Source organism: Larimichthys crocea, chromosome XX (assembly GCF_000972845.2).
Source record: "Larimichthys crocea isolate SSNF chromosome XX, L_crocea_2.0, whole genome shotgun sequence".
NCBI classification, from domain to species: Eukaryota; Metazoa; Chordata; class Actinopteri; family Sciaenidae; genus Larimichthys; species Larimichthys crocea.
The window spans coordinates 9,795,430-9,821,367 of NC_040030.1; the positions used below are offsets into that span (position 1 = coordinate 9,795,430).

Consider the following 25,938-nt stretch of genomic DNA (forward strand, 5'->3'; position numbering starts at 1 on the left):
CTAGAGATTTTAATGTATAATTTGGAGTCATTCTTTGACAGTGCCAGGCAGGAGAGCGGTTTAACATAGCTTCTAAGAATAGTTGAGAACTGTCAGTGCAAAATTGATTGATCATAAGACAGAGTAGCTGCCTCTCTCTCTCTCTTCTTCCTCGTCTGTGTTTTCTTTCCTTCCCTCATAACTCTCAAAACAAGCCTGTGTGCGTGTGTGGTGTACAAAACAAAAACGAACAAAACACGCCTTTTTCCTCAAATGAATTATGTTGTTATGTCGTTGCCTAAGTGAACATGCACACACACACACATGACAACGTTCGAAATACGCCCTGCTAAATAAGCTTGTCCCGCGTTAATTACTTTGTCCATGGGCACAAGAAGCATCACACGCCCTGAACGCTGACCATAAACAACCTTAACGGAAAATAATATGTTTGTGTCTGTGTATGCATGTTAGCTCTAGCAGCTTTTTTACATGCATGCTGGTTTGTAAATATGTCCGTGTTAGCAAATTCATTAGTTGATAGACACGTGTGTGTATATGTGAGTAATTAAGTTTATCCAAAGCACAAGGTCGTACAGGATGTTCCTGCCTTTACCCAACAATAAGAACTCTTGTGAGTAAAACACAGGAGCAAAGGAAGTTTAAATAAATATCTGAGATAACCTCAGTCAATCTGTCTTTACTAGAAGCACCAACCCAATTTCCCACCAAGACAAAAAAGCTGAGAGAAACTCGCATTTAGGCGATTTGAATCTGAATAAAACGAGTTTCAGCCTAAATATTCTGCAGTGGCTGTCTCGTGTTGCAATGAGAAGACGCTGGTATCTTAATATAGTTAGTAGCTTTAGGTTGCCTTTTCATCAGAACATTAAGAGACCCTATTTTTATCTCCATGTGACCCACCTTTGGATTACCACCCAGTACTTGGAAACCGCTGCGTTTGGTTGTACTGTTTTCACCAGCAGGACTAACGGCGCACTGACCTTGTTGTGGTTTTGTGTCTGCCCTGTTTTTCAGATGATCGGTGGTACGGTACCATTTAGAGACAAAGAGCAGCGTCTTTGAATGTCTTGGGTGGTAATTTGGGCAGCATTTAGCCGGTTTACATGTTAGCCTTGGCATTGTGTAGTGGGGATCCAGGAATGTTTACACAGTTTTCCGGACAGTTTGGTATGTTCACGGATTCTCTCTTTTAGTTGATTGATTTATCAGCCTTCACCAGCCACAAACCGCCAAGAGCTGTGAGCTGAGTTGATAACTTTATAAAAAAAGATAAATAAAAGATAGAATAGATAACAATAGATTGTTCTGCTTTTGCACATGGATCCATGGTTGAATAATATTTTCAAATAATACCTCTTATTTTGGGTAAGCCACCTCTTAAAGGTCCAGTGTGTAAAATTTTGTGTCATCTGGTGGTATTAGTTGCCTTCATGTCACCCTCTTGTCGTATCAAGACTTATGCAGTAGAGCTTAAAAAAGGGGCTAACACAACAAGTTGGGAGGTATAGATGTTAAATGTTCAGTTAGTGTTTAAAATGTGTGTGACAGACTGTTACACAGGTCATGTGTTAGCCTGAGTTTATTTCACATCAAGCCAAACGGTTGACTATGATGAATTGGTCCATCGCCTCTATCGAAGGGCACCTGAATGTCGCTTATATGTTGAGCGTGTGTAATCAGTCATTGTATTTTTCTCTTGTCTCCTGATGAAATTAGAAATGTCTTAGGGACAGCGTGTTGTGGGGATATGTAGTTTTTAGCCTGTTTCTTACCTGTGGATTATGGATTAAATATTTATCATGCTAAAATATTTCCACCTTCCACCGTGTCTGTCAGGCGCATGTGTTGTTTTGCCTTGGTAGTAACTGTGCTACATGGCTGCCTGTTTGTGTATGCTGTGAGTGAGAGAACAAGGGTGTGTGGTTCACTTCACACTGGTTCTCTTTGTTTATCTGTCCATCATAAGACTGTTGGCAGCCGCATCGGTAACTCACTGCTGTACCAGGACTGGGTGGTCACCAGGGCACACACGCGTACACAGAAAACCTCGATATAACGCGTAATAGTAATAATATTCTTTATGTTATTCATTCATTTGTACTGCCAGTTGGTTCATGCAGGTTAAAAGACAACTAGAAAACATGCCAAACTAGCTTGCAAATAGTTTGACGTCTCTGCCATCAATTTTGTCATGAAGCAAACCCCACCCGCAAGCTTTTGCACTCACTAGATTTGAGGTGTAGCTGCACGGAGACAGAGAATTAAAGGCGTGTTCTCACTAATATCATGGTAGGGCCGGCGTGTTTGTGTGTGGTTATGTTTAAGTGCAGGTCTCACTGCGACCACATAGTCCCAGTGAACAGTAAAAGCAGTCATGTGGTCTCCGACAGCAGGTTTGCATCATTGTAAAGCTGTCCTAAATACAAAGGGAGGCCTATTCACCAGCTCCCCGTCACAGGAACACACACAGCATAAAGCATAGTAAAGTGAACTGCACCCCTGAATGAAGAGTTTGATGTTAGCTGATGGATAGAAAACCGTAACTGGCCAGAAGGTCTTCTTTTTCATTCATTGTCATTGATTAATGTTCTAAATTTGATATTGAGCGTTCAGTACTGAATTAAACTCATCATTTTAATTTTTCTCTTTCCATGAGATAAAAAGGTTTTGAGGTTGTTTTCGTATAGAGGCTCATATCGTACAGGTTTAATTGCTTTTTAGGGACAAACCAACTGGGACAAAAATAAGAAAAGAATCCTAAGAGTAAGTTATTGACATCAATACTACTTGTTTTTTCTGCCTGAATAAGCAAGATCAGGGCTCAAGGTATTGACAATTTAAAGGAAAGTGCCTTCAACCAAAACGCATCACTACCATCCCACACCCACCCTGACTTCTCAAGGTGTGTATCTTTGTGTTTGACTTAGCAAATAGTCAAAGACAGCAGGTCAGGAGTGAGTCGACTTTAGCGTGTTGCTTAATGGCCAAATGTACAAAAAAACGTGTTGTAAAGTTGTTATCTTATGTAACGTGTTCGTGGCTTTTGGACCAATGTTAAGAAGAAAAAAGATTGTGCTCCCTGTCGAAGGTCGAAGTGCTCGTTTTGTTGACCGATCCTTTAAGTCGTGGCTTCTTTAAATTACAAAGTGACGTCATTATATTGAACGAGTGGAAGAAAAGACGAAATGTGAGATTTGTAAAGGCTCTTATTATAAAAGCGTTGCTGCGTATATCTGTGGTCTGCAGCACATTGCAACTTTTGATGAGTAAACAAAAGATAGAAATCTGTAAACCTGTTGGGACTGTTTTCAGACGGGCAGACCTGTGTAACCTGTTTTAAACATCGCGTGTCTCCTGTTGACTGTTATCTGAAAAAAAAACAGGTCTGAGGTCAGAGAAAGTCACGGCCAAGTAGGATTTCGTAGATGGCCTCACCTCATTGTTTACGCAAGAGTAAACACACGTTCAGTTTGTTAAATGTAGCACATCAGTCAAAAATCTTACCTGCTGAAAGACTGATTTAATTTTGACTTTAAAGCGTCTATATTTTATATTTTTATGACGTGAGAGAAATGAAGCGTCAATGTGAAAAGTGTAATGATGACACTACTGTGCAGAGAGTTATCACCTGAATCTGCAGCTCGTTACGAAGCTTTATAGCGAGTTTCAGCAACTTCATTGTTCTGGTTCACCTCCACTGGCTTATTTCAGCTGTAGCATGCAGCTGTTTTGAGAAATGCTCTCAAAACTCACTGTACTTTACCTGCTCAGCACCAAAACAGAAGGCAGACAGAGTTAGCGACAAGCAATTAGCAGCTGGCAGCCAGATATGTGCCCTACGAGTTGGTAGAGACCAAAAATGGAGCTAAAAGAGAGTAAATGTTGGACTTTGATTGATCAGGTATCCAGAAACACGACCCTAAATAAATGCTAATGTTGCTCGGTAACTGCTGGATGTGTAAATAAGCAACGGCAACATGTTCACCATATCAGCTTGTATTATTATTATTATTATTATTATTATTAGAATTATTCTGATTATAATGTCCCCCATATATAGTACAAATATGTGTGTGACAGATGGAGAAATCTAGCACAATGTTTGTTTTGTGGCTATCTTTTTCTGTGTGTGTGTGTGTGTGTGTGTGTGTGTGCGTGTGTGCGTGTGTGCGTGTGTGTGTGTGTGTGTGTGTGTGTGTGTATTCGTGTCACAGAGCGAGTAATGACATAGCAGGTGACAGGCCACAGGCCATATCTGACGAAGTGACTCAGACAGTGAGCACACATTGTGGGCGAAAAAGGCATGGTGCCTGACAGCCACGACACCAAGAACTAGGACTCCATAGGGAAAGAGGAACAGGGATACTGTAACGTTACTGTGGAGCTGTGTAAACGTCCTATACTGTATGTCAAAAGTCTTTATTTTAGCTTTGTAACGTGCAGTAAATAGCTTAAAAACAGGAAAAGTAAGAGGAATGAGGTTTGACTTTATATGCTAAGCCTCTCTAATGAGTTTCCCGTTCCAGCCAACAGTGTTTATGTGACTTAAAGTTATGGTTTTAACTTGTCTTGCCTTTCCAGCTCACCTGTGTGAAATAAAGCTCTAATTAGTCCTCTCAGCATCCAAGAGCTGCTAGCTAATAGGTACTTAATACAGAGATTTAGGTGAAACACTCACAGGAGGAAAATATCAGGCGAAAACAGAGGAAGCTTTTACTTTTGCATCTCTAGCTTGGATAAAAGAAAGCTCCAAATAATAAGACAGTGCTGATTAAAATATGAAATAATGCTGAAAATTCTCCAGTTAATCAGAGATGTTTGTAAAATGTGACTCTTCCTCAGCTGGTCATTGTCTGATTTCACTTTATGGATCAGTTACACAGTACTTTTACTGTTCTGTACGGTTTGACCTTTCCCCTAGATTTGTAAAGGAGCACACCACTTTCCTTCAAACAGTCTATGACCTACGACTTCGTGTGTCATTACACAAATACCCACAAACCCAAATGTGTCACACAGCCATGAGATGATGTTGCAAAGCAGGTTTTGTGAGTCATTTCTTCTGTCCTCCTTTAACATCTCTCTCTCTCACTCTCTCTCTCTCTTTCTCCTTTTTAGTTAGCAGGAGTTATACTTTCACCCACTTCCATCATGTGCAGTGAAGTTCCTCATAAAACACATTTTCTCTCCCCTGGCTCCGTGCCCGAGTGTGTTTGTTTCATATTCAGGCAGCATTCGCCATCATTTAGGTCACCTGTCAAAGCCCCCCTCCCCTATTACACATAATTTACACACAAAGTGATGTATTTGGGATTTTATAGTACAGTCACGACCATGACAGATGGGCCCTTAACCTAAAGTGGGTCCCCAATCCATAGTTAAAGACCCAGAAGTGGGTACTTCTGCTTCTTTTTCATTCCACTTTTACTTTTTTTTTTACAGCTGCTGCCCAGCTTCACCACTCACTCTTTCCCTTGAGGAGAAAAAAAACAAGAGAACAAATCAATTCCCATTGACATTTCTTTTCGGGGTTTTCAGATATTGTTTTCTTTCTTTCCTTCAGTCAGTCTGCGTGTTTGTTTTTTCCTCTTTTCACCCGAGTTCCTGTCGGGTTTGTCTGTCAGGTTGCCAGGATTGATTTCTTTGGAGCCACCTCTTCACGGCTCTACAGTGACAATGACTACTTTAGAGTGCAGTCAGCTGTCTTCTGCTTCTGCGTGCATGCGTGTGTTGGTGTGTTATAGAGAAAGAGACAGAGGAAGCGAGAGCGAGACAGAGAGAAGGATGGTGACAATGAGCGTGAGGGAGTGTTGGACACATTTTTCATGCCTGTGTCGATTGTTTGCATGCCAACCTAACCTGTTTGGAGTTGTTAGTATTAATCTCTAAGTGCAGCAAAGAAATTAGATTTTTAGTTATAGACATATGTAATAAAGTGGAATCGATGGTGTCGCTAGATAAAAGCCAGATAGGTCATCTCTCTGAGGATGACGAATGCCTTTACCAACTGTAATAACCATCATAATCATCCATCTTATAGTCGTCGTGTTATAGCGTATTGCTCTGGACCGAGAGATGGATGACCAATGTGTGGATGAAAGATGGTTAAAGATGGCCAGTGTAATTATACATCATTTATACCAGCCCACATTTTTTATATTCCTGACTGGTACACCCAATGTGTGGATGGCTTACATTGGCCATGATATTGCTGAGACACAGATGAGAATATAGACACCACTCTCACCACTAATGTGGTAAATATGAAGCTGCAGCCAGCAGTCGGTTATCTTAGCTTAGCTTAGCATAAAGACTGGAAACAGGGGGAAACAGCTAGCTCTGGTTCGACCTCTAAAGTTCACTAATTATGTCACATCTCATTTATTTAATGTATACAAAAAAACTAAGTGTAATTTCTACAAGGCATATGTACGAGTGGTGTCAAACTTCTCATCCAACCCTCAGCAAGAAAGAAAAAATAATAATAATCGTGTTTCTAAATATGTCAAAATATTCCTTTTTAAGTCTTTCATTTACAAGGAATGCAAGGAAAAATATATTTGTCCCCTGGGGGTTTGGGCTGGATACCAGCAGCAGCCGTATGAGACTGTAATGAACCCTGGCTTTAGATCCAGTGCATCAGATGAGGAACATGCAGCAACATGCACAGTGCAGATAAGATGTACTGTATGACTGAAAACTAAAAACACGCTGCAAAGTACAAAGTCAGAGCTGAAGAACGTTTCCAGCGAAGCAGAACACAAATATCCATCCACAACCTACACCATGAAGACTTCGTTTTACTAAGATCAAGGGTCACATCATTGATACTCATGTTTACAGATCAATGTTGTCCCCTCATGTTGTGACAGAATCGCTGTGGTTTTAAAATTGCAGACTCAGAACATGCCATCACAGCCTGCAGGACACATGCTGTCTTATCAGCTGTAGTGGATGCACACACTCACAGTAATGCTCGTATTGACCTCCCGGTCAAATCAATAACATCCATTTTAAAAGCTCAATAGCGTCCATAGTTAAGGAGCGATTATGTCTGGCATTTATTATTATGTATGGCGTTTTCTGTATAAGCCTCCGAGCTGGTTCAAAATGTCAAGAATAAAATATTAAAAGTTAAAAAGAGGAACCAAAAGACTATTTCTATATAGCTGACAGTGCACAACCTTGTTATGGTTGACAAGCTGAGGCGGAGTCCATGAAAGAAAGAAAGGGAAGTGTTCAAGGGCAGTCCAGTAGAAACTCTGGCCCAGTTCAGAGTATTGCTTAATCTCTATCTTGACCCATGTTTACCCGGCAGATCGCGTGTCTGGTTCCTTCAGGCTGCTGCGCCACCAGTTTTACCCTCTGTGCTGCTCTCAGTTTGACGTTTTTGTTGCAGATGGTAAACTTGTCTGCATGATCGGTTTGTTTCATGGAGCCTGATTGTAGAAAACAATTGAGCCTCATACGAGGGAGGGGGGGTATGGGCGTATACGACATTCACAAAGCTTCTATGAGCCAAGAAAATTGTGATCATACAGTTATCCGGCACGAAAAACAACTTGATGAGTCATTTTGCATCCTGTTGTCTATAGACATAATGTGTCAGCTCTCTCAGAGTTGGAGCGTATACATTTGAAGTTGGCTCGGGCCCTGGGAAGCCCCATTTGGTGTGCATGTGTGAAACAGTTTTTTCCTCCATGTTCCATCATAGTTAGTGTTTTTATCTCAGTGTGGGGTCAGTCTGTTCTGTGGTCATCCAGTTGGCTCTTTGGCAGCTCCAGTGAGTGAGTGTGCTTTGTTTTTGACTCACCCTTGTGTATATATAATATGAAAAACAGTGCTGACAGTCAAGTCAAATCTCCAGAAGATTGTCGTTGTTGAGGTTGTTTCTGGTTTCTGTGTACGCAAAGGTAAATAATAATCCACTTCCACTGTTTCCAGACTCTTATCAGGCCCACACAGAACAAAACTTTTAGCTGTTTCATTTGTCAGGAGAGCTGTTTGTTCTTGTGTGACAATCAGGCCACAAGACTGTTACCTTGGGAATCGACTACAGCTGGAAATTAAAAAGGAAAAAAAAAAAGTAGTTTATTCCTCTTATTCCCAGGATAATGAAGACCCGGCATGAAATCTCACTTTTCATCATGACAGAAAATGAGGGCGCAGTTACTCATAAAGAGCGTCGGTGTAATTTTCAGAAAAATTGTCAATTGGGGAGAAAGAGGAGGGAGGCAAAGCGGAGAGATTGATTGGGCAATCTCAGCGTGTAGAAGTGTTTTTATTTCGATTAGGGGACCTGCCCACAGGCCAGTCATTTCAGCACAGCTCAAACCGTCTTCTCTCTCATCTCTGCAGCATGGAATAGCGTTACTGTCTGTTGGTCGATGTCATCGGGTTATAAACCCCCTGTGTGGCTCCTCTACAGATTTTCTCTGGCCATCTCTTTTGTGTTGTCTTTTCTTTTTTTTTCACTCTTTGTCTGTTTGCTCGTCCCTTCTGTTCTCACCAACAGTTGCGGTTTGAAGCTACTTCTCTGTAATAGCTATCCTTCCCTAGGAAAAACCCACATATGTGTTTTTCATCTGTAGAAAGCTGCTCCTCCTTTCGTTGTTGCTGCAGCGTGTAATTAACGATAAGGTGAACAGAAAATGTCTCCAGACATTTTATTCTACCTGATAAACAAATTTCACCAGGTAAGCAGTTGTAGCTCATGGGAATATATGTAGAGTAACTGAAGCAAGTAAATAACCAGTGTCCTCAATGTCAGACGTTTCAGGTTTATTTATCATATTCAGGTTAACACAGGGTCAACAATACAATGAAATGTGTTGGATAAGAGGAACTTGTCACAATACAATACTATAAAAAATGGAAAATATGTTTGAATCTTCTATACACTGTACAAGGTTGTTTATAATATTTGTTAGACTATAATATTGTTATAATATAGTAGTAGCTAGCCTCAAAGAGGCTTATTATACTTATTTGAAGGACTGCTTTGATTCGTAGGGTCATTTAAAATTATTTAATTATACTCATTATAGAGTAATTGTAGAGATTATAATTATTTTGACACTATACATTGTCTTTATACAGTAATTGTGTGTGTGTGTGTTAATTATATACAATATCCTGCAGAGTTAATGCCATGTTCACACTTCTGTCTGTATCCTCTCTGTTCTGGCCTTACATGAATCAGATATATATTATATATAAAGTCTGGATGGACGAATAAAACAGATTTCAAAATGATAATTTATGTATGTACACACACAGTACAGTACACACTACTAGTTATTTTGATCCTGTTGATGTCAGAGTAGAGAATCTGCAAAAGCAATACTGACATCAGCCTCTTACAAATGTCTTTAGTAGTCTGTGTATGTATGTGTGTGTGTGTGTGTGTGTGTGTGTGTGTGTGTTTACCAGTGCATGCTCAGGTGTGTATGTGCATGCCTTTGTGTTGTTTTTTCCCCTTGAGTGTGTAATCCTCTAATGTGTGTTTGTGGTAGCACAGGGAGATGGTTTAAATGAAGTGGTGTGCTCGAGGGCATATTCACATCGACTCGGCCCCTCTGGAGTGCTGTGTGTGTGTGTGTGTGTGTGTGTGTGTGTGCGTGTGTGTGTGTGTGTGTGACACACAGCTGAGAGAGAGAAAACTGATCTCAGCAGTGTAAGACATGCTGATATGAACGTGCAGCTGCACTTCTTATCATTTATGCAACATTAACGCTTTGGTCATCATGTGAGTGTTTGGAAACAAGCTGTGTTAAAAACATGCAAATATGAATGAGTCTAGGTCGGGTACACACGAGAATATTTATCCTCATGAAGGCTGAACGTCTGCACAAGGAGAGAAAAGTAAATCTTCCAAACCAAGGACTATTTTTGGAGGTCTGTTTTTACTGGTCGTGTTTGCTCCAAGGTTAGGTCGTGGTTAAGGTCCTCACATATTTAGCAAGCTCACTTTTACTCTGTTACATTAGGTTAAAATATCCCAATTTTAACAGCACGGCAACCGACAGTTGCCAACACATTCGCACAGGTATGTGTGTCTTCCAATAAGTAAACAAAACATCAAGAAAGGAAATATTTTTTACTTACTTACTAAACAGAAAAGTACAATCAACCTCGATCTCAATTCCTCCTCTTACAAAATAAGACTAGCTTAATTTACTTATTTTGTTAACTCATTGTAAAAAACACTTTATTAAAACTAATCTAATCTGTCTTTGTTAGTCTTTCCACTGTTCCAACAGTCACCAACTCAGGTTTAGTGAAAATAAATTCACAGAGTTAGATGTGAAAATATTCTGTCTTAACACTGCATTTCCTCTCATTCGGAGGCAGACCATTTAATTAACAAAATAAAGTGTATAAAATAGCCCAATAAAACAACCGATATATTCGTCCAATCGCCCAGCGCTAGTTGCAATCATGAGAATTTCTAAAACAGTGTAGCTGTAGTGTTGCAAACATTCAATAACAGGTACTGGATTTCAGGTATTTCAGGTTACACCAGAACATATTTGACATTTTAGCAGTTGTACTTGTCAAGGTGGTATCAGGGCTGAGTATGACCTCCCAATCATGACAGGTGCAGCAGCGGCTTCGACTAACGTAGCAGCAATTACTGGATTTTGACATGATTTGATTTTGGTGTAAATTTCCCACCTTGCTCTTCACTTTAACAGTTTGTCAAGCAGGAATAATTTAAAATGAAGTGATAAGGTTTTGTATTTCCCCACGAGACGCTGAAATGTTCAGAGACAGATGAAGAAGACAGGCATTGTAAGTTCTCAACAGGGAACACATCTACTTCCTGTGTGCATCTCTTGTTCCTGTCCTTGACACCTTGCGTCGCTAAGCAACTCTCCATGACAGCAAGTTGGCAGCTCCTAACCGGCTGCCAGTGATAGGATCCAGTATTTTAAGACCTTGATACCATGGATTCACTTTTTGAATTGATAGAGATGAAGCAACGACCAACATCATCTTTGTCTCTTAATTCAGACTGAATGAACTGAAGTACAGTGTAGGATAGTTTGTCTTGTACGGAGATTGAACTTGTGGCCTTTTAACTACCAGATAATGTCTCCACTGTCTGGGCAGTCAGGCTTCCTAATGCTTCGGCTGTGATTTATATACTGTGTTTAATTGCTTAGATTTTAAGTAACGTTCAACCTGTTTTCCTGGATATAGATGTGGTGTTTTAACTGTGATCCTGTTTTGTTTTGATTTTGTTTTGTTTTGATTTTGTTTTGTTTGCATTTTTTGAATTTGAGGATAAACAAAATCACGGTGACTAACTTTTTTCTCCATCTTTCTTCCTCCCTCTCCTTCTCTCTTTCTGTCTCTCTCCAGCTTCGTCCCATCAAGGCCTGACTGAGGATATAATCCAGGCCAAAGACAGTCTCCTCTGTTTAGTCCAGGTTGGTCATCTATCTCGTACTGTCATCCTGTCCCATCTGCTCCATTTTTGTCCTCTTCATCCTGTTCAACCTATTCCTGTTTGGTCCGACCAGGTTTGGTCTCATCCGGATCTGGTCAACTCCATCAATCCATCAAGTCTTCTGTCTGTGGAGGTCGGTCCAGCGTTTCAAGCTGGACGGAGGAGAGACGAGCGGGGCCGAAGGCCCGGCCTTCGTGCTGCGCCACAGAACTTCAAACCTTGTCGAACACACGACAGATAGCACGCCTACAGATCCCGTGAGTTCCCGGGAGAAACGAGACACGCCCACCTCAGGTCCTTCAACGAGTCACCTCAGCGCCTCAGAGTGCCCCTCACACAATGGGGTGAGTATCCGACACACACGGAAATGCTGACATCTGGTTGGTTCAGAGCCATGTGGCGTGGTATGGGTCGACCGGTCACACAGTAAAACTATCCACCAAAACACACACCCTCAATTTAATAATTAAAAAGCTGTCGTTAGCTGCAACAAATGCTGACAGTACAGTGTGTCTGTATAATAACATACACTATATGCTTTTACACTATGTTTGCAAAGATACACACAGATGTAGATGTGAGTCATACACCACACACACACCCCCATGTTCATTACAAACAGTAATTAATATTGTGGTTTAATCACTCAATCACTGTCTGTTGTGTTCTGTGTGTGTTTTGTGTGTGTGCACGTCTTGGCACCAGTTACCACAGTTAAAAAAAGTAGATTCAACATTCAGCAGAAAGAACATGTGAGAGTTTCACTGTGTGTGTTGGTGTTCATAGATAAATACGTATACAAATAAGTATGTAAAACAATGACACATTTTTAAACTTTCACGGAAATGCAAACAGGCATGAAAATTTGTGAACTTGTTTACATAAAAAAAAAAGAAAAGAACACAATATGTGTCATTGACAGAGGGACAGACCAACACGGTGTAGATCAAAGTTAAAAACAAACTTCTGCGTCATAGCCAGAGCAGATGGATGTTGAGTGCCTTGCTCAGGGGCAGAAAGGAGCATGTGATCAGTTTCTTGGGTTGTACCAGCGGGTTCTCGGAACTTTGTTTTCTCAAGGTTTTCACCCTCTGCTTATTATCGACACCCTCGCCACCTTCAAGGCTTTTTCAGACTCTGTGATGAGTCATCCTGTGCGATAGTAATTAACAGTGCATTATGATCGGGGGTTGGCTCAGCTTTGCCTGATGTTCAGTTTGAGTTCCACTCTGAGTCGAAAGTAATGTGGATATTGAATGCGTGCGAGAATCACAGCCTCTAAAAATAGGCATGTTATGTCTCTATTCAGACGCCTTCCTGGAAGGAAAGGAAGCACATTAACCAAAAAAAATAAATAAAATCAGCGTGATTAGGCAACCTGATCAAACAAATGTGGCACACTCCCCATCAGTGGCATCACTTGTATTCCTGTTTAGACTGTGTGTGTGTGTGTGTGTGTGTGTGTGTGTGTGTGTGTACAGACAAAGCAGTCGGTCTGTTGTTCAGTGTGAAAGGCAATCAGCATAGAGCCGTTGAGGTGAAACACAATAGTGTTGGTGTGTATATTGTCTGCGTGCGTGTGGTTCGTGTGCGGCCTTTTTACCTGCTGAAACACAACACCGATACCTGAGAGGACGCAAGGGGCCCCCCTCACACCGAGGAGCGGGTGCAGGCTGTCTGTAGCACGCCGCAGGCCGCCTTTTGAATTTTTGAGCGTTTACGGTAGGTGTTAGTGTGCGTCTTGAAATGTGTTTGTGGGTGTGTCGTATAGCTCTGAGGTTGGCATCACACATCCTGTTTGCCATCAGATTTGAAGCGTCTGTGTCTCTGAATCTGGCGGATTGACCTATATTTTATGTCTTAGCCGATGACTACAGGGATTATTTAGTTTTTCAAGAATGCAACTAATTTTTCATAATTTTATTCATTTTTTTTTCCAAGTTTCCTGTTTTTCAGACCTTTTTGAACTTCCCTATGAGGTTCTGGTATTTGCGTGTGTTCCTGATCACACCCCACAGTCACAGAAAAGAATTTTTGAAACAATAGCTGTTTACCTGCCAACAATCCAGCCCTAATACTTGAGTAGGAAATATTTGTTACGAGAATTTGGTGCTCAGAACAGTTTCAAACAGTTACAGTGAAAATGTCATAACGTTGCCTCTAAAATGAACAGTATAGTTTAAAAGTGCCAAACTTTTAGAGTTGTTAAAGTTAAATTGAGTGTTTTTTGTTTTTTTTTACAGATTGCTTAATTCAATCTAGGTAATTAAGACTTGGAGGAGTTTTAGATGGCATTAGCTGTCAGGTGAGTCGGTTTCAATTGAGAGTTTGTGCTAATGCAACTAATGAAAATGAGATTTTCAGGAGAGTGGAGATCCTGCAGAGAGGTAGATAGCTCAAAAAACAAACACTTAAAGTCTGATCATGTTATCCTGTTCCTTTTTCTTATGTTTTACCAAAGAATGAATAGACCTCTTTGTTTTTTTGGAGACAACATGTACTGTAAACATGCACCTCAAACACATACTGTACACTCAGAGAGGAATCTTAGCCAAAAAACTCCAAACAACAAAACAAGGGGAACACCAATAAACAGTGAACAATGCTCTGAGGTTTTGTCCTCAGCACATCCTCTCTTTGTGCCAGTGTTATGCACTGACGTTCAGGCTCAGGTGGATCTGACATCCAGTGTCACTTCCTCTTATTGTACCTGTCATACGATCGCAGATCGGTTTAAGGAATAAACTGAAAAAAAAAAAAGGTTTACGGTGTGGGCTAATAAATCACACTGATTGTCTGAAGTATTCTAGACATTTCTCAGTTATCGCGGTGCAGCTTCATTTGCAAGAACCAGATCTTAAAGGAATAGTTTGGGGTATTGACTTTCTTGCTTAGAGTTGGACGAGACGATCGTGTCTGCGTGGTTAATATAAAGCTACAGCCAGCAGCTGCTTAGCTTAGCATGACGACTGGAAACTGGGTAACAGCTAGCCTAAGTAACAAAATCTGCCTACTGTGTATCTATATTTGTTTAATTCATACAAACCCTGAATTATAGAGACAATGTGCCATGTTTATGGCGGGTTATGCACCGTTTATTGGCTGGGACCAGTAATTTCCTGGAGGCTTCGCTAGTTGCCTGGCAACTGGTTCAGACTGGCCAAGTCCATACTCTGTTTATTTGTCAGGATTTTGCTACTATTGGGCAGAGCCGAAGCTGTTTCCTCTTGTTTTTACACTAAGCTAACCGGCTCAATCTTTTTGTTCAATCCTGACAAAAAAAGCGCAAAAGCATATATCCCCAAATGTTTACCTATTACCCTAATCATCTTAACGATAGGATAAAGGAAATCGGTAAGGTAAAGGTGAGTTTACATGGAGTAATTTGAGGTAACAACACACTCACACAGGCTTTTAAAATCTCCCAACACCGCAGGTGCTACCTTGTCCCAGTTTGACGTCCATTCTGCCAATTACAAAAAAAAAAACTTTGAAGTGGCTTCAGACAATGAGGATCCTTGATTTAAGCCCTCCAACTGTGAGCAGTGTGATAAAAATCTGTGTTACTTTGTTGCCGTGCTAATGCAGATTTGTCATGCCCTCCTCATGGTCACGGGCCAGAACAGAGAGAACTGTTTGTCTCGTGGCACAGTGTCTTGTTTTTTTTAAGAGTCAGGCGTGTGTGTGAGTGTGTTTGGAACATACTGTCTGTTTTTTGAGGGTCGTCTCTTCCAAATTGTTTCAGGTCCTCAGAGAGCACTGTCCATGTGTGAGTCACATGTCGAATCTCGCTCCGTCTGTGCCGTGCAAAGGGTTACGGTGTACAAGGGTGAGCTCTTCCCTCTTTGGTCAGAAGTTTAGACGCCGCTGTCATTGGTCAGCAGAGTTTCAAGCTGAATCTCGTTGGTTGGCAGCCGTTTCCTGCATCCCACCCTCTACCAAACTGCTAACATGTGACTCTGTTTACATTGGGCGTAAAGTTCCATGTTTCACTGGAAAACCGAGGTTTTTCTTCCTCACTTTCTTATCTAGCTGTAGAGCTCAACGCAACTAATTAGAGTGGTGGATACTACCTAACACACACAGGGTTTCAGGTGTGTGCGCATTTGAACAGTCATTAGTCAGGTGAAAGTCATTAGCCAGGTCTACATACAGAATTGTTAATGAGTCTGAGGGGAGCTACATATATGTTTTTGTGTGTGTGTGTGTGAGAGACAGAGGGAGAGATTGGTCTGCGGGGGCTTTTAAGAAAAACTGCCTCATTTAATCTTGAGCAGACGGCCGACTCGAGGGATTTCCTCGTTCCGCTGTTGTGTTTTTAGCGCAAAGCTAAATCTTTACCTTAGTTTTCCTTTCATCTTGAGTTGAAACTTGTGTCCCCAAAGTTACATACACGCCACTATTTTGTGCCACATTTACACACTTTGAATTTAGTGAATTGTTTTTAACTTTTATATAAATTAATTAACCGAAGTTTTCTTTGCTTGATAGAAGATCAGAAATGTATGTGCAGCATTCGTTATGCTGCACATACATTTCTGAACCATTTCAAAACCATACTACAAAAGACTTAAGACTACCTAAAGCAAAGAAATCCAAAACATGCACTCTATAATAGTGGAGAAATCAGACTAAATATCCGTCTGCTTATTTTGTCCAGGCTTTTGAGACAAAGTTAGAACACTCAAACGACAATTTCCTTTTTTTTGTTTTTGTTTTTGAGGCTCCTTTATAATTGGTAAATTGACGGTCTTAAATCATTAGCATATGTTACCTGCTTACTCCACAAGAGAAAAACAACATTCACTCTTCCTCTACCTCCACATTGCCAACTAAAGAAGAGTACAGATGAACATTTAAATAAAGAAAAACCCTCCAGATTCATGAACTCATCTAATCGTGCCATCAAAATTTACGGTGCATCTGCAACATACTGATAAGGTTAGTTAGGCAGACACAAACTGACACACATGATTGATTGATTAATTGAGAAAATAATGGTTGTAGACCTTCTGTATTATCTCTCTGCGTCTGTATTGAGGTCATAACAGCCATATGAGTGTAATAAGAAACAGATATGGACAGTGTGAGCTTGTGAAGTACATTTTGGAGTTCCCTCAGGAGTCTTCCGGGGAATCTCTTCCCAGGAAAAACAGGAACAGCGTTCTGCTGAAGTATGACAACAATTGAGATAATGCTTACCCAACACACGTGACTATAGCTCGCCGAGCAGCCTGAACTGTGCGGACCTCCAGACTGTTTTAGTCATGCACGATGACCGTTGCTGAGTGAGCTCTTGGAGCCGAGGACGGGATCATGTCCTCAACCACACGCGCACACACTTTCACACCGAGCGAAATTTGACTCCTTAGCCTCTGCCGTGATGAGTTGTTGGAGGCCGGGCAGCTTGAGTCACGTGTGGCAGACTACATTCGTCTAATGTGTGAGTGCTGAACTGTAAGCGCATTAGTGTGTTAGGGATAGCCCACGTTTCCAAGAAACTACTTCTTCACTCCTACAGTCCTCCTGTCTGTAGTTGTTATTAGATCTGATTACAGTGACTTCAGCTGAGCAGCTTGCAGCCAGGCTCTCTGCATCACCTGCTGCTAAACCTCAAGACTGCGGCTTTCACAGTCTGGATTGAATTTAGTGACGCCGCACAGATGTTTCACAGGAAAAAATCAGTTTCTTGTTTCATTTCTTTAGTTTGGCAGCTGGACATTTTCAGTATTTTTCTGCTTCAGATATCTGCAAACTCCCACAGCTTCCTCTTTGCAGTGCAACACTCTGTGTTTCATGTCGTACAAAGGCAGTCGGATGCCAACAGACAGACAAACAACAATCATTCAGAACGGTTTTAAATAACTGCATGTCTGTTCAGTGAAAACTATGGGTCTCTAGAGCCAGCTGTCAGAAGTGCATTGTATTGTATTGTATTGTATTGTATTTTGCTTAAGAGGTAGAAGACTTTTCTCAAACCCCAGTGAAAAAACTTTAAATATAAGTTTTATGAAGCATTTTGTGGCTCCAGAGGGATCTGCGAGAAATTTGATGAACTGACAAGTTTGATAAACAAAACAATCTGAAAATGCCAAAAAGTTTACAAGACCTCTGTCGGCCACTCTTCATCTTTGTTGAGGCAAGCTACGCTCGGCACTACGAGCTTCAAATCAACTCTAATCTGCCACTGAACTGTTGGCAGTGGAGTTGTGGGAAATGTAGGCACCAAGAAGAAGAAAGTGTGAAATTAAAAACACTATTTCTGGTTCTGTTGCATCGGCTTTGTTTCTTTTTTTTGGGACGTGATTTGTTTGACATGCCATGATTATCATAGCAAGAGTAAATTCTGCATATACTTTCTGCTTTGGTTTACCACCAACAAGAATAAGGATGTCACGAGGTCATGTGATCCTATTTTTTGCTAATCTAGACTAGTTCAGCGATTAGTGCAGAGAGTCATTTTCGCAGTCACACACTCCCTCGTTCTCCTTCTCACAAACCTGACTTGGCAAAAACGAACAACAGCATGTGACTGTACAGTAAAAAGCTGGTTTGTAGTGAGAAGGTAGCCGATCATAAATCACTTCAACGTACAGGTTGTAGGCTAAATGCCTCCCATCCATCTCCACCTTTTTCATACAGTGTGTGTTAACTAAAGCGAGTGTCACTATGTATGTGTGTGTGTGTGTATAGTGTGAAATAGCAGTCCGCATGTTATGTGTGTATCGCGTGCTTATTTTAGCTCAGTATCATCTATGCAGGTGTGAATGTGTGAGTACACTTGGAGGACACTGCGTTGTCCCCCCTGCACACACACACACACACACACACACACACACACACACACACACACACACACACACACACACACACACACCCTTCAAGAGTAACCTCACAATCCAGAGCAAGACCGGCAGCATCTGGATTTAAGCTCGCGCCAACATTACACGCATGCATGGACACACATGAGAGGCTATTACTGACACACACAAAGACCGCAGAGAGCACACGTGACCGCTTGGCAGTCACCCAGGTACCCTCTGCTCATATAGTGTACTCAATCACTGATGCTACACACACACACACAATCGATGTCAGGTGTCACCTTTATCTCAACGTCAAAACATTGGATTTATGACAATGTGATTTTGCCTTCAGGTGTGATTAAAACTGTATGTGTGTGTTTGTGTGTGTTACTGTACGCAGCAGCAGCAGACTGAGATTCATCCTCATGCATGATTAAGCACAGTCTACACACTCGTGAGCAGACGGGCAGATGTCAGACTTAAACTCCAACTTTAGGAACCTAAAACTCGTTCGCTGTCCACAGAGTTTGAGTGTGTGAGACGCGTGACACATGTAAATGTCCACGTCATAGACAGCACACACACACAAAGCATGTACTACACTCCATGTAGTTTGGGTGTGCGTTGCTGGTGGGTCTTTAAAAATTGGTTAGTCATGCATTATATATACAAACAGTTCTCGTCTGTCTCAGTCGTGCTGCTTTTTTTTCTGTAATTTTCTCACCTTTGTCTCTTCCGTTTGTCGCGCTTCTTCTCTTCCTCCTCAGGGACAAATAGAAGCATCTTTTCTAATCACTCCATCAGAACATGGCGTGTTTAAAAAAAAACAAAACATATTTTGTGCTTGCATGCATTTTTTTTCACCTCTTTGTCACGTGTAATCACTTCCGTCCACCTGAATCCACTCACAACACCACTGTCTTTAAGCATGTGTGCGCGCGCTCGACTCTGTGTGTGTTTGTTTGCGCGTCACTTATGATAAATGACTGTGTATTTATCACAAAGCACTGGCCATATTAATTCTGCGCCCGGCTCCCCAGCTGTGACAGCTATTGTGTTGAATTGAATTCACACTGTCTGTCTAATCTTGCATTTATAAATGGAAGATTAGACAGACTGTGTCGACGATAATCAAAAATGAGCTTTTTTTTGTCTTAAAATATGTCGTGTGTTAAGTTTTACTTCACTTCACTTCATCACCATCTGAACTATCCCACAGGATACATCTGAGAGGTTATGAGAGGATTAAAATGATTGAAAGTAATCAAAAATGTACAAGATGATGTTTATTCTAAAATCTTTCAGTATTTCTTTGTCTCTCTAATTATTTTAATCTGGTAAGCGTGAGAAGATTTGTTGGAGGAGATGAGCACCTTGTCGCCATTTTAATTCGACACCTCGCAGCAGACACAGCGTGACACAGTGACAGCATCTTTGTTGTAAGTCAAAACAAAAGAGAGACGAAGAACCGATCTGTTGCTCACGGGCATCTTAAAAGAAACAACCTGAATGCTGTGGGGTGTAAAAATACAACACACGGTGCACCGCAGGACACAACTACAACACTTTGTGTGATCATGTCGAGTCGAATACGTGTTTGTTTGTCACCCGTCAGCAGCAGGTTATGCAAAATGATCCATGAAGAACCTGGCAGGAAGTTCCCTTGCCTTGTCACAGTGACTTTTTATTTGCATGTGAAAGGCAGCGTTATGGGATCGATAACGCCGATAAGGACACACACACACTTCTGAAGTGATTAAAACAACCCGTCCTAACACTGTGTCTTCTTCTCCCGTCAGTGTGTCCCGGACTGCGATGACGACAGAAGAATAAACGAGGAGGACGACAGAGGGAGAGAAGGAAAGGAGGAGAAGGAGCGGAAGGAGGAAGAGGATGAGAAGAGCAGTGATGAAGGTTTCATGGGAATGACTCCGCTCCTGCAGGCTCACCATGCCATGGAGAGGATGGAGGAGTTCGTACACAAGGTAAATGAACACACACACACTCACAGGATAAAAACAGCATTGTAAAAGAAACCAATAAAACCATAAAAACACAATGAACAAACATATGCTCTGGTTTATCATTTGTTTCTTTTTTTATGGCCTAACTTATCTCTCATTTGTGAATTTGAACACAAGCCAACCTGGAAAATGTCCAAAATACAGCAGTCAGTCAGGTTCTTGCAGAAATCAGCCATTTTGAGAACGCAAGTTAATAATAATTTAAAAAAAGCACATTATTGGTTTCTTCTTCTGCTTTTTACTTCGCCAGAAACTCAGAGGACATTGTCATGTTTTGACGGATTACACAACAAATTCCCAGAAGCCATTTTAATCCCTGTAACAGTTTTCTTAACCAACTATGTGTCAAAACATATTTACGATGATTATGAAATTAAAGTGTGTGACTGAAAGAAGCCACTGCTGGAATGTGAACTCGTATGAGCTTAATACACACACACTAACACACATACACACACACACACACACACACACACACACACACACACACACAGTCTGCTGAAATTGCAACCAGCAGGTTGCAAATTAGGGAGATGAATCACTGGAGAGAGTCTGTCAGGGTTCTTTCTCTCCATCAGAGGTGTTTTTCCATATCAGGCTTCAGTTTATTTATTTACATCACTCGACCCCGATACTGTTCATCTGACACCTTCGCTACACACACTCGTGATTACATGCCGTACTTCCCTCTTACACACACACACACACACACACACGCAACTAGTAAACGACCTACTGCTTTTTACCATTAACATCTTCCATTTGGCCTTTAGGTTGTTTTTCTAGACTTCAATGTGACGCTCCTGTCTGTGTCCTTCAGGTGTGGGAGGGCAGGTGGCGCGTCATACCTCACGACGTGCTCCCCGATTGGCTGAAGGACAACGACTTCCTGCTTCACGGCCACAGGCCGCCCATGCCTTCGTTCCGCGCCTGCTTCAAGAGCATCTTCAGAATCCACACGGAGACGGGAAACATCTGGACACATCTGCTAGGTAGCACACACGAAGTTCTTCAAGAACTTCACAAAAACGTTGTGATGAAAGAAAGAAGTCGTACTCTTTGTTTCTGTTTCTTCACTCAAGTTTTGTTTTAGTTCGTCTTCGGTAAATCAGGCGGGTTTATAACAACATCATGTAGCACAACCCAGAAATATTTACTTTTATAAGCACTTCATCAAACTCCAGGGAATTACTTCTGATTTCTTGTGAACTCATTAGTTGGATTTACTAAACTTTCTGGTTTGGTAAGTGTGTGTGTAGTATCGACTCTTCTTCAGTTTTACAGAGGAATATCCTCGAGCTAAGTCTTTCTATAATCACTCACGATGTAATAAACCAAAACATTTGCACTCCTAAATGTGTTTTTCCTCCTAACTAAATTTGTGGACTGTTTTTGATCTGAAGACTGTAACTGCTGAATAATGACTGTTATTTCTTTTGCTGCTAAGAAGATTAGTTTGTGTTTCCTTGGATAATTTGTTTGGCATTTGGGAAAAGTGAGAAAACAAACTTTGGTTTAAAGCTCTTTATTATTTCTGTACTCACCATTTATCTTTAACTGCTTTAAGAGCCTTTAAGTGTCTGGACTTGAGTAAGTTTCTGCTCCCACCTAGTGGTTAAACAGAGGTACTTCACCCTGAAGTAGTAGTGTAGTATTACTGAATACTCTTCATCCTGTTTTGTGTGTCTTGGCATTATTAGAGAGAATTAGTTGCCAAAGCCGAACACATGCCGACATGTTTATTTCTGATTAACTCAGGGACAGGCTTGATTCATTTTTAATTCTCACTCTGTGCCCTCGTCTCTTCTTGCATTTGCTCTCTGCAGGATGTTTGTTCTTCCTCTTTCTGGGTCTGATGTACATGTTCAGGCCTAACATGTCGTTCGTGGCTCCGGTCCAGGAGAAGGTGGTGATCGGGATGTTTTTCCTCGGGGCCATCCTCTGCCTCTCCTTCTCTTGGCTCTTCCACACAGTCTACTGCCACTCTGAAGGCGTCTCCAGAGTCTTCTCCAAGTAAGACGCACATGCTGTGAACACACAGGCTTCACGATGAGCTTACAGTCCCACTGTGTCTATAATCCACTCTGTGTTTCTGTGCAGGTTGGACTACAGCGGGATCGCCTTCCTGATCATGGGATCGTTCGTCCCCTGGTTGTACTACTCCTTCTACTGCTCCCCTCAGCCCTGCTTCATCTACCTGTTAGTGGTGTGCGTGCTGGGATTGTCCGCCATCACTGTCTCGCAGTGCGACTTCTTCGCCACGCCGCAATACAGAGGAGTCAGAGCAGGTAGAGAGACCGTAACGATATTCACCTTTTAGTTTGTGCTTTAAAGCCGCTCTGATCAGTCGTTTATGTTAGCAATAGAGCCACAAAGATACTGTTCATCATGTGACTCTGAGTTGTTGTGATAGCTGTGTTAGAAATACCTCCAAGTGGGACAGTGTCCTGTTCACCTCTTCCCCCCCAAAACCGATCTAACCAACCCAAAACCAACAAAGGCGTTGAGTTTTAGCCAATCAGAGGCAGAGTAGGGCAAAGTAGAGTTTATTTCTGGTAGTCTAACATCAGCATGAGCTAGATAAATGTCACTTTGACTGTGAAACTAGATAATGAGAGAAAGTTTACGGCATTCATTCTCTTTGTTTTTTTTGTATCAGATCATACGCAGGTGTCAGAATCAGTATCGAGAAGGAAAAAAATCTACTTCAGTTATGCTGGTTTTAAATGTTCATGATCTGTGTCTGTGTTCAGGGGTGTTTGTGGGTCTGGGTCTGAGCGGCGTGGTTCCCACCCTGCACTTCGTCATCAGCGAGGGTCTGATCAAAGCCACCACAATGGGTCAGATGGGCTGGCTGCTGCTCATGGCGACGCTCTACATCACCGGCGCCTGTCTGTACGCTGCTCGCATCCCTGAGAGGTTCTTCCCTGGCAAGTGTGACATCTGGGTAAGTGACAAACACACACACCAACACAATGTTGTAGCACTTTCTTCTTCACATTTTTCTCTCTTTATGTCCCCCAGTTTCTGTCACACACCGTCTAATTTTCTCTTTTTGTTTCCTCTCTGCTCGTCTTTTCCTAGTTCCACTCCCACCAGCTGTTCCACATCTTGGTGGTCGCGGGGGCTTTCGTTCATTTCCACGGCGTCTCCAACCTGCAGGAGTTTCGCTACACGGCGGGAGCGGGCTGCGCCGACGACGGCACTCTCTAACACACACACACACTCATTCACTCACACGCATTTTACAACAGGGGAGGCACTGGTTCACACACACACACTTGCACATGCAAACCTAGAAGACATGCACACACACGAGCTCTCCCCCTTCGAGACTGAAGACGGAAGAAGTGACTTGTCTGGTGTGTGTTTGTGTGCGTAATACACAGGATGTCCTCCCAGGGGGCGCTGTTAAAAAAGACTGACAAGGGTGTTTTGTTCTCATTCTGTCTCCTTTGTCCGTCTGTCCATCCCCATCTCCTCCAGCTCTGTCGACTATAAAACCACTTTAAAGACGGGGTTTTATAAACTCTCTGTTTGTTTTCGGAGGAGGGGCGAGGCGTTCAAAACCTCCCTTTAATAATCCAACATTTTCTTCTGTGTTGAGTTTTAATGGTTTGATTTGAAAAGCGTAATTATGGCTTTAAAAAAATTTGGGGGTGTTTTTTGTTTTGTTTTTGTTTTTTTGTTTTTTTTGCTGAATGCTGTTTTCATACTTTAGCATTCAAAAATGAAAACAAGGAAAGAGATGAGTGGATTTCTTCCATGATTGTGAAGGTAGCAGGGGGAGATGTTGGGAACCAGGGTGGGCGAGGGGTTACTAGTCACTTTTAAAAGTAAAAAAAAACAAAAAAAAAAACTTTTCCATGTAAATAAGATTTCTAAATTTTGGGTTATAGATTTGTATGAAATATATATTAAAAAAGAACAAAAAAAATGATGTTACAATACGATGGCAAGAATAAATAAATATGTTAGATGATAAATCAATTAAGGATGGAGAGGTGTTATATCTACACTTCCTCCTGCAGTGAAAGGCGACGGAGAGAATAACACAGTAATACTGCAGCCGGAGGGAAGCGCTTCATGTAGTCTGTATATGCAAGGATGAGAGGCAGAGGTGGAGGCGAGGAGGAAATATAAGGCACAACATCTGAATCTTATCAAACACACGGCGACTTCAGGACTCAGAGTCGTTTTTTCTGACCTGAAGATCTTGAAATATAAACGAGGAGACGGCAGATCGCTTGTCCTGTGCTCAGACGTTTGTGCTTAAAACCAAATTTAAAGTCCATGATTTTAAAACTTATTTCCATATCACCAATGTATGTTTCTTCCCTTCAATGGTTCATTAAAAGATATTTTTATAAACAAATCCCCAGAGGAGGAGTCACATATTTGGTAAAACAGACGCAGACGCAGTTCATCGTCGTCTTCCTCGTCTGTGACGCTTGATAAGATTCACCTCCTCACAGATCAACGATACTCTGCCTGAAAACACGTGTTTCTTTTTGATTGGATTGTATTTTTAATTTATCCACTGCTGTTCTCGGTATTATTATTATTATTATTATTATTATTGCAAGCTTTAATTTCACTTTATTCTCTTCTGATATTTATCATTTGTTTCTGGTATTTATCATTTGTTTCTCTCATTCAGCCACAGATCATGTGGAAAAATAACAAAATTTTCTCTAAAGATCTGAAGAAAAAAAAAGCGAGTTCCTGAAAATAACAAAATGTGGCGCCCACACACAAAGTTTGCGGGTTTCTATGTGACGATGGCTTTTTCTAAACAAGAAATTATGATTGGAGTGATCGTCATCTTCTCTGTGCATCACATTTTCTGTTTCTTTTCTTTTTTTTCTTTTCTTCATCTTCTGTTTTTATTTGATCTAGTTTCTATTAATTTATTCCTCTTTGGGGAGCGCATATTGTCTGTTGAAGCACATGTTCCGTTCTGATGGGAGTGTTTGATTGCAATAGACCTTTATATCTGCTGTATTGTTCTAATAAAAAAAAAGTTTTTTTTGAAACTGTCACTTTGTTTTATTCACTTACTTCTTCCCTTCCTTTTTCCTCCTCCTCCTTGTTCTTCTTAACTTTCTTCCTCACCGAGGAAAGTATTTGCATGTTTTACTTGTAGTATATTAAATATTTTTCAAATAAAGAAATTACACACATCTTTAGTAACTGACCAAAGTATAAATTTGAGGAACATTACTTGAGTTACATTCCACTACTGAATTAGACCCCTTCCCTGTCATGTATGTATGTTTGTCAGTCGTCAGTGTTGTGTTAGACTCGCTGGCAACCATTCAAATATTTATTCTTTAAATTAACAATGTGTTTCACACTTTATTTATAAAGTGTATACTGAAAGTTTGCCATGAAAGACAAAAGACAAAAGAATCAGCGAGTCAACATCAATTTTTTTTATTTTTCTTATAAAAATGTAGACCTTGTGGACAGACCAGTTCACAAAAAAAAAAAAAAATCTAAATATTCAGACTCTTTGAAAACAGAATCACAACATGGAGTCCTTTTACCTAGATTTATGTTCATACATACATTTCAAACTTTGTTCCTTTTTAAAAACACAGTATAACGTGCCTCGCCTTTCCAACGAGCGTGAGAAACAACCTTTACA

The 25,938-nt window shown here is 41.1% G+C and overlaps 1 protein-coding gene across 1 annotated transcript; it reads left to right on the top strand.

The window, feature by feature from the left end:
- Positions 1–11,097: 11,097 nt before the first annotated feature.
- adipor2 (adiponectin receptor 2) lies at positions 11,098–24,993 on the top strand. Its single transcript, XM_019264028.2, has 8 exons — positions 11,098–11,117; positions 11,532–11,802; positions 20,064–20,249; positions 21,109–21,280; positions 22,115–22,301; positions 22,389–22,576; positions 23,042–23,235; positions 23,373–24,993. Exons 1-8 carry the CDS (start codon positions 11,098–11,100, stop codon positions 23,499–23,501), a joined length of 1,347 nt encoding a protein of 448 aa, XP_019119573.1. The 3' UTR covers positions 23,502–24,993.
- The last annotated feature ends 945 nt before the right edge of the window (positions 24,994–25,938 follow it).

Excerpts from the sequence above, each read along its gene's own strand:
- adipor2 (XM_019264028.2), top strand. The coding sequence starts at position 11,098 with ATGTCTCCACTGTCTGGGCA. Across the intron at positions 22,302-22,388 it reads GTCTCCAGAGTCTTCTCCAA|GTTGGACTACAGCGGGATCG; the intron begins GTAAGACGCACA and ends GTTTCTGTGCAG. Across the intron at positions 22,577-23,041 it reads ATACAGAGGAGTCAGAGCAG|GGGTGTTTGTGGGTCTGGGT; the intron begins GTAGAGAGACCG and ends GTCTGTGTTCAG.